Genomic DNA, 9,422 nt, shown 5'->3' with positions numbered 1-9,422 from the left:
GAAGACCTCTCTCTTTCTCTCTCTCTCTGCCTCTGCCTCTCTCTAACTCTTTCTTTTTTATTTTTATTTTTTTTACAGGCAGAGTGGACAGTGAGAGAGAGAGAGACAGAGAGAAAGATCTTCCTTTGCCGTTGGTTCACCCTCCAATGGCCACCGCGGCCAGCGCGCTGCGGCCGGCTCACCACGCTAATCCGAAGGCAGGAGCCAGGTGCTTCTCCTGGTCTCCCATGGAGTGCAGGGCCCAAGCACTTGGACCATCCTCCACTGCACTCCCGGGCCACAGCAGAGAGCTGGCCTGGAAGAGGGGCAACCGGGACAGAATCCGGCGCCCCGACCAGGACTAGAACCTGGTGTGCCGGCGCCGCAAGGCGGAGGATTAGCCTAGTGAGCCGCGGCGCCAGCCTCTGTAACTCTTTCAAACAAATAAATAAATCTAAAAAAAAAAAAAAAAAAACCACAAAACACAAATCATGCAAAGAAATATCTTTCCTTTGTACACCACCATTGTGACCCAAGGCTGCTTATGGCTGAAGCAAAGGAAGCTCAACACTTGATCAATTTATATGCAGAGTTTTAAAACATGGAATTGATTTTATAAGCTGATTGCTTATAGGCTGTAAAAATAACAGAAGACCTTGAGTGGGGAAGTTGAATGAAATGAAAACAATTTGGGGGGTGCCTTATGAGCCCAGAAAACTGGCCATAATTATGGGTTAATTTTACAAAAGGTAGTTTAGACGAGGTTTCCAAACATCATGTGAGAGTCCCAGAAGGAAATATATATGAACACATGAGTGTATCTTGTAACATTCTTAGCAGAAATATTCAGGCTTAAATTCTTTATCATTTTCCACCTTCCTTATAAATGCCTTTGCTGATATCTGAATTATGGTAAAAATTACTTTACAGTTGGTTTGGAAAATAGAAATAGATCGAGGCCTGCGCCGTGGCTCACTTGGTTAATCCTCCACCTGTGGTGCCGGCATCCCATATGAGCACCGGTTCTAGTCCCGGTTGCTCCTCTTCCAGTCCAGCTCTCTGCTGTTGCCCAGGAGGGCAGTGGAGGATGGCCCAGGTACTTGGGCCCCTGCACCCGCATGGGAGACCAGGAAGAAGCACCTGGCTCCTGGCTTCTGGCCAGCGCTTCACCGGCCATAGCAGCCATTAGGGGAGTGAACCAACGGAAAGAAGACCTTTCTCTCTGTCTCTCTCTCTCACTGTCTATAACTCTACCTGTCAAATAAGTAAAAAATAAAATAAAATCATCCCTTTGGTCAAAGAAGGAGTACTTTAATAATAAAAAAAGAAAATAGAAATAGATCATCAGTCTTGTCTTTTGTATATATTTAAGATTCTAGGTTTACTATAATAAAGCATTTTTTAAAACCCACAAAAACAAAATCCTCAGATCTACCATGAATTGCTGACTTCTGAAGTCCTTTACAAACTACACATTTCTGAAATCTTTGGCATGTTGTTTACAACACATCAAAGAAAAGCGACTCTTAATTATATTGGTCCCTTAAGTTAAATTTCCCAACTGTTCGGACATGACTATTAAAGAAAAACACTGTTTAGAAGTGAAGACTACTTTGACATCTTTTGATAATGAGATTTTAAAAGTTTCTCGTAAGCAAAATCCCGTTGTGGACAAATTCCCCAGCAGAAATGTTTACTCACTGGCTACTAAATAAAGAAGCAAATGGAATGAACATCATGAGGACAGTAAAGGAGCAGTCCTCAAGCTATGAACATGACTGATAGAAGGAAGTCTAAATGAGAGGGTGTCCCACCACGCTTGGTTTCAGGGACAAAACCTGATCTGGTAAAACACTTGCTCCTCCTCTTCTTCATCAGCACGGACCAAAGTCAAGGACAAAAAACTTTGGGTTTGAAGCTGGCTCTGGGAGACCTTTGGCAAACTGTTTCACTTCTCTGTACATGGGGTTCTCACCTACACAATGAAGGAGAGCATAGCAGCTATTTCACAGAATTAACATGAGCATTAAAAGAGCTACTATTTAGAATGGATCCTGGGATAAAGTAAGCACTGGGAAAGTTTTCATTAACTCATATAACTTACTGGCCAAATGCTTTTGAAAGACCATGCCTGAAAAACCCCAACTTTGTTGAGAACGTATTGGCCTAGTTGAAAACGCTTAACCCATGGGGCAAACATCGGCTGTAGGGACTAAGACGCCACCTGGATTGCCCGAGTCCTACATCAGTGTCTGGGTTCAAGGCCAGGCTCCACTGCTGCCTTGGGCTCCTGATTATGTGTACCATGGGAAGCAATCAGTGATGGCTCAAGCGATTGAGCTTCCACTACCCACACAGGAGACCCAGATTGATTTCCTGGCTCCTGGCTTTGGCCTACCCCAGTTTTGGCTGTTGTGGGCATTTGGGGAGTGAACCAGAAGATGGGAAATGTCTATCCATCTGTCTGTCTACCTTTAGAAAAGGTAAAAATAAATAAATAAAAATTAGTTTTTAAAATATGCTCACAGAAGAAAACCCAAAACATGTAATTTTCAAGTGTTTATTTCACACTTTGGGACTAACGTGTATTATTTATATTCTACCTCTCTTACACATTTATCTATATTTGCATTTTTACAAAATGAAGCTGCTCAGATGTACTGCATGTCTTCAATATATAATGTTTTTGTTTGTTTAAAACAGTGTCTGTATATACGCCTCTTATTTTAAAATCAAGGTGAATTTTAAAATTCAATTTAGTTTAAAATTCTGTTCTTTAAGACCTAAAATTAGGGTTGTGGCTATCAGCTCTGTCAACATAACTGTGTCAACTAAACAAAAAGAACAGTGTCAGCAAGTGGCAGCTTTAATTACTAGTTTGCTCAGCTACCACCACTTACTATTTATAAAAATAAAAGATTCAGATGTGGTTTGACAAAGCTCTCCCCAGCAACAGGGAAGTGGAGGAGTGGTGAGGGAGGACCAGTGGGGTCATACCACAGCTGCCTTCTGTGGGACTTGAAGTTAATATACAAGGGGACTGCAAAAAACTAGTGGAAACTGGAATTAAAAGGGAAGTTTATTTTGGTGCAAAATATCCCATGCCTATAAAAGGTCTTCAAAAAGTTTATGAAAAATACGTATTACCAGAAAAACTAGGTGTAGACTTCAAACTTTTTTTGCACTAAAATGAACTTTAATTTTTTTTAAAGCTGTATTTTTTGATTATTTGTAGGGCAGAATTACAGAAACAGGAGGGAAGACAAAGAGAGAAAAAACAATTTTAAGAGCAGCTGGGGTGGATGTAGTTACTGGGGAAGACTCTTGGAATGTCAGAAAACATTGTGAATTCAAGACCTTCTTTCACTTCTTACTGGTGTATTTCAATCTACCAGAACAAATACCCAGATAATTAAGTCAGCCCTCCATGTCCATGGCTTCCTCATGCACATCCTAAGCCAACTACAGATCAAAAATGCTTTTTAAAAATTGTGTCTGTAGTAAACATACACTGATTTTATTTTTACTTTGTCATTATTCCCTAAACAATACAGTACATCTATTTACATAATGTTTACATTGTATTAGGTGTTATGCATACTCTAGAAATGATTTATTTTAAATTTTATTTATTTATTATCATTTTATTTGGAAGGCATAGAAAGAGAGAGAGAGAGAGGAGAAAGAACTTCTACCCACTGGTTCACTCCCCAAATGCCCACAACAGCTAGGGTCGGGCCAGGCTGAAGTCAGGAGGCAGAAACTCCATCTGGGTCTCCCACGTGGGTGGCAGGGACTCAAGTACTTGAGCCATCACTTGCTGCCTCGCAGCACGCACATTAGCAGGAAGCTGGATCAGCAATGAAGTAGCCAGGACTTGAACCAGGCACTTGATATGAGATGTGGATGTCCCCAGTGGCAACTTAAGCCACTGCACCAAACATTTATTTCTAGAGATAATTTAAAGTATTATATTCAAATATTGTGAAGTCTTATTAGGAAACACGGGCATACTTAAATTTTAGCATCTGCAGGGGTTATGAAACAAATCTCTGACAGATACTGAGGGATGACTGTATTGAAATTTATGAACACAATGATAAAGATGCAATATGAACTCTCTACTTAAATATAAAAAATTATAGAACAAATCCATTTATTGCTTCCATATTTTTTCAGTTGATGAAATAAAGCTCTAAGCCTTGTGAAGGCAGGGTCTAAATGTACAGTGGTCACAGCTGTTGCTTCCTGGCTCACTACCTACTGGTTGAATTAATTAGTTAAGCTGATGAAATTCTTAATTATATTCTCCTCTAAGTGGAACCGCTGGCATGAGTGTGACTCTGAAGTCATAGTTTCATTTAATTGCAGAATTGCTTTTCAAGACTGGAAGAATTTTTATAATGAATAAAAAAAAGTACCTGCTGCCAATGCTTTCACTTCTAAATATTATTACTTTGAAGAATAAAACAGAAACTCCAGGCTGCCATTGTTTAAAGCAAATGCTTTATATGCACACATACTTCTTTTCTCCCCAAGAGATTAGAAAAATTTGTCATCTAAGACTGGATTATATTCTACAAATTCTGATTAAAATAATAGGATTAAAGGCACTTTTGGTAGTACCAAAAAACAATCTGGACCTGAAGAGAAAGCCAAATAGGCCGGCGCCACAGCTCACTAGGCTAATCCTCCGCCTGCGGCGCCAGCACCCAGGGTTCTAGTCCCGGTTGGGGCCCCGCATTCTGTCCCAGTTGCTCCTCTCCCAGTCCAGCTCTCTGCTGTGGCCCAGGAAGGCAGCAGAGGATGGTCCAAGTCCCTGGCTCCTACCTTTGGCTTGACTCAACCCTATCCTTTGCAGCCAACTGGGGAGTAAATTAGAGGAAGGAAAATATTTCTCTTTGTAACTCTGCCTTTCAAATAAATATATACATCTTTTAAAAGAGAAAGGGAGACAGAGAGAGAAAGAACTAAAGTGAGACTGATATTCATATCAGGAATGTCAGTCTTTGATCATGTAACTTTTATTTTCTTTGAATCCATTCCGCTTTCTGCCTACCCTATCCTTTCTTCTTTCAAACTTGATTGGAGATAAAGCATCAAATACAACAAAGTTCCTGCCCTCATGAAACATACATTCTAGCTGGAAGAGAAAGATAATAAACCTGTAAACAAACAAGCAAACAAATAGTTACACAATAAAATTTCAGCTAGTGATATGTGGGAAATAAATAAAGGATTGGGAGTGACAGGTTGATGATAGCAGGGAGGTGGGAAGCACTTTTGATTCCGGAAGTACAGGAAGTCCTCTCTGAGGAGGTCACTTCTGACTACGGTCGGAATAAAGAGAGAGAGAGCCAGTCATGTAAGAATCTGGGGGACCGAACATTCCAGAGAGTGCAGGTGTCTGCAAAGAAATTATTAAGCCTTGACCTCTCTTCTTCAAATTTTATCTTCTAGGCTCAATTCTCTCCTGCAAATCCAGCTCCAGTTTTTTTTTTTAACTTTTATTTAATAAATATAAATTTCCAAAGTACAGCTTATGGATTACAATGGCTTTCCCCCTCCATAACTTCCCTCCCACCTGCACCCCTCCCATCTCCCATTCCCTCTCCCATTCCATTCGCATCAGGATTCATTTTCAATTATCTTTATATATAAAAGGTTAATTTAGTGTATATTAAGTAAAGATTTCAACAGTTTGCACCCACACAGAAACATAAAGTGTAAAATACTGTTTGAGTACTAGTTATAGCATTACTTCACAGTAAACAACACATTAAGGACAGAGATCCTACATGAGGTAAGTGCACAGTGACTCCTGTTGTTGACTTAACTATTTGACACTCTTATTTATGCGTCAGTAATCACCCTAGGCTGTTGTCATGAGTTGCCAAGGTTAAGGAAGCCTTTTGAGTTTGCCAACTCTGATCTTATTTAGACAAGGTCATAGTCAAAGTGGAGTTCTCTCCTCCCTTCAGAGAAAGGTACCTCCTTTTTTGATGGCCCGTTCTCACTCGCAAAGATCTCACTCGCAGAGATCTTTCATTTAGGTATATATATATTTTTTTGCCAGATTGTCTTAGCTTTCCATGCCTAAAATACTCTCATAGGGTGTGGGGGTATAGCTCAGAGGTAGAGCATTTGACTGCAGCTCCAGTTTTTTTACAACACAGCATCTCACAGCTTTCTTCCCCTTACTCCAAGTGCCTGGCACAAGACCTGGTACAGAGTAGGGGTTTGATAATACAGCCAGCCTTCCGTGTGACCTCTGTGAACCAAGCCTGCCCCAAACTGTCAGGCAAGAAATACAAACAAAAGCTAGAAATCGTAGAAAGGAGCCACTGGCACAAGAATGAGGAGGGGTGGGACTTGCTCCTGCTACCAGTCAGATGATCTTCCACTCATCATTTCACTTTGGCTTTGCCAAGCTTATGGGCTTACCGTGGCCAGTGTACTCAAAAGAATCTGCTTCATCAGGAGTGTCGAGCTCATCCACGTTGATGTCAATCTCATCAGGACTGTCCAGGTTATCATCGGAGAGAACCGACCCTTCACTTTGGTCCAGAGAAAGGTTGATATTCGGGGCTGTGAGCTTGATTCTCCGAGGATGACTGCTGTTAAGATCCAAAGAACTGGGAGGTTCTAAAGAAGAAAAGGAATGGTAACATCAAGTACTAGGCCATAAGCATGGCTGCCAAGGGCAGATTTGGGCCCCAGTGAAAAACACATTTGTAAGGCCCTTTCAGAAGAGATAGACTTGTTACACTCCCTTCTGTGTGATTGGACCCCCTTCCGGACAGCGGGCCTCTGGCTTCTGCTAGACCATTCAGCTCTGGCTGATGGAGACAGGAAGCAAGAGCTATTGCTAAATGGGTAGAAAACTAGTTTGTAGAACTTCCTCATTCAGGTTTGAGAACTTGATATTGCTCTGATATTAAATTGAATTTGTAGGGGGTATATTACTAAAGAAAAACAATTAAGCCAACATATGCATACATTTTCTAATAGTGTGTGTTGACTTTGCTCCTGTGGAGCAGAGGTTAAGAATTATAAGCCAGTCCCTTGGGCAGGTGCTATGGCATAGCGGGTGAAGCCGCTGCCTGTGGTGCTGGCATCCCATGTGAGCACCGGTTAGAGTCCTGGCTGCTCCACTTCCGATCCAGCTTTCTGCTATTGCCTGGGAAATCAGCGGAGGATGGCCCAAGTTCTTGGGCCCCTGCATCCAGGTGGGAAGACCCAGGGGAAGCTCCTGGCTCCTGGCTTCAGATTGGCACAGTTCTGGCCGTTGCGGCCATCTGGGGAGTGAAACAGTGGATGGAGGACCTCTCTCTTTCTCTCTCTGCCTCTTCTTTGTGTAAACCTGACTTTCAAATAAATAGATAAATAAATATTTTTAAAAATTATAAGCGAGTCCCAGAAAGACAGATACCATATGTTTTCTTTGATCTGTGGAAACTGATAGAGTACCTAAAATGTAAAGTAGTGGGGTGAAACTGACATTTTGAGACTCGATAATCATTTACTGCCCTTGTCTCTACTGCTGAGGAACAGTGGGTTTTTTTTTTTTTTATACTGTCTGTTGAACTCTTTACTTAGTGTAGGGTTAATAATATGAGTATAAAGTAAACTGAAAATAGATCTTGGTAAATATTAAGAGTGGAAATAGGAGAGGGAGGAGGAAGAAGGGTACAACCGTCGATGGGAGGAAGTATAGAGAAGTATCACCAGGTTCCTAAATCTGAATATAAAAATACATGAAATTTGTATACTTTAAATAAAACAAACAAAACAAAATCTCTATCAATCAGTTTCCGTTTGGGTAAGTCAGGAATTATAATAGTGTGTACCATATATATATTTGTCATGAAAACCAAATTAATACAGGTGAAGTGTTTAGAATAGATCCTGGCATGTGAAAATTATTTAAAAATGATTTTATCAATTACAAAATGTCTTACCAATGTTGTTCAGAATCTTAGAAGTTAGACACAAAGAAATTAGCATAATAAACATGTTATTAAAAAAAAGAATTTTATCTCTGCAATGCCAGAATCCTATATGGGCGCCAGTTCGAGTCCTGGATGCTCCACTTTTGATCCAGCTCCCTGATAATGCACCTGGGAAAGCAGCGGAGGACGGCCCAAGTACTTGGGCCCCTGCATCCAGGTGGGAGACCCAGAGGAAGCTCCTGGCTCCTGGCTTTGGATTGGCACAGTTCTGGCTGTTTCGGCCATCTGGGGAGTGAAACAGTGGATGGAAGATCCATCTCTCTCTCTCTCTCTCTCTCTCTCTTTCCTTCTGTCTGTAACTCTTTCAAATAAATAAATGAATCTTTAAAAAAAAAAAAAAGAGAGAGAGAGAGAATTGTATCTTCTGTGTTCATAGTTCCTCCCAGAATACTTCTCTTCAAGTCCTGACAATTCCATATATAATCTCAGTGACCTTTCCTTGGATGGCCTTTTTTGTTTGTTTGTTTGTTTGTTTTGTTAATAAAACCTGAGGTATTCTCCCAGGTCACATTCTTTGAATCTGTAACAGCAGTCAGTAACTCTTTTCCTTCATTTATTTGAGGGACAGAAAAAGTGACAGAAAGAGCTTCAAACCACAAGTTCACTCTTCAAATGACTGCAGTGGTTCGGGCTGAATCAGGGCTGAAGCTGGGAGCCAAGAACTTAACTCATGAATCCAATCACTTGAGCCAGCACTGCTGCCTCCCAGGATCTGCACTGGCAGGAGGCTGGAGTGGGGAGCCAGAGCCAGGAAGAGAACTCAGGCACTGCAATGTGGGATGTGGGCACCTTAACCGCTAGGCTTACTGCTCACTCCAGGCACTACCTCTGAGGCCAATATCGCTTGAAATTGACTCCCATAAGTGGCAATCTTATGTTAATATTTACATACAGAGCGCCCATCCTTTCACTGTGGTGTGTCTCTTGCTGTTCACATGTGTTTCCTTTAACAGAGGTAGAGCTGGAAAAGCAGTTTATAACCAAGTTTATCAAAACCAAACAAAAGTAGAGATAACCTAATCTAAAGTCATATGCAGCATATTTGGTCTCAGTCTCTGGTTCCAGGCTCCTAGCTCCTAAAGCCTTTGGGATTTTCTAAGTGATAGGAATGTCTTTTGTTACTCATAACAAGCTCCTTTGGATTTCACCTGAGTTTCTGGTAATGAGGTAACATAGGATGGGACCCCCAGGTAACTTCTAGGTGGGGCTGTTCAACAACAACAACAAAACCAGTGACCAGAGGTTTGGAACTTCCAGTCGCACTCACTGACCTCTGGGATAGAGGTGGGAGGTTAGAGATTAACCTCAATAAAAACTCTTGAACAACAAAGTTTGAAAATCTTTCAGGTTGATGGATACATTGGGGGTGCTGGGAGTGTAGCACCCTTGGAAAGGCCATGGAAAGTCTACACCCTTTACTCCATACCTTGT

At 41.3% G+C, this 9,422-nt stretch overlaps 1 protein-coding gene across 10 annotated transcripts in view; it reads right to left on the bottom strand.

The window, feature by feature from the left end:
• Positions 1 to 9,422, bottom strand: part of PRUNE2 (prune homolog 2 with BCH domain) — a 316,953-nt gene that overhangs the window by 37,287 nt on the left and 270,244 nt on the right. For all 10 annotated transcript variants that reach the window (XR_011379490.1, XR_011379489.1, XR_011379488.1 and 7 more), the window contains exon 11: positions 6,424 to 6,624. Coding sequence is in view for 7 of the 10 variants with exons in the window: in XM_051858798.2 (XP_051714758.1) it covers positions 6,424 to 6,624 (201 nt within the window). In the remaining 3 variants the exon portion in view is untranslated. The remainder of the gene's footprint in view (positions 1 to 6,423; positions 6,625 to 9,422) is intronic.

The sequence above is a fragment of the Oryctolagus cuniculus genome, chromosome 1, assembly GCF_964237555.1.
Source record: "Oryctolagus cuniculus chromosome 1, mOryCun1.1, whole genome shotgun sequence".
NCBI classification, from domain to species: Eukaryota; Metazoa; Chordata; class Mammalia; order Lagomorpha; family Leporidae; genus Oryctolagus; species Oryctolagus cuniculus.
The sequence above is the reverse complement of the archived record's forward strand: the minus strand, read 5'-3'. Positions and strand labels throughout refer to the sequence as shown.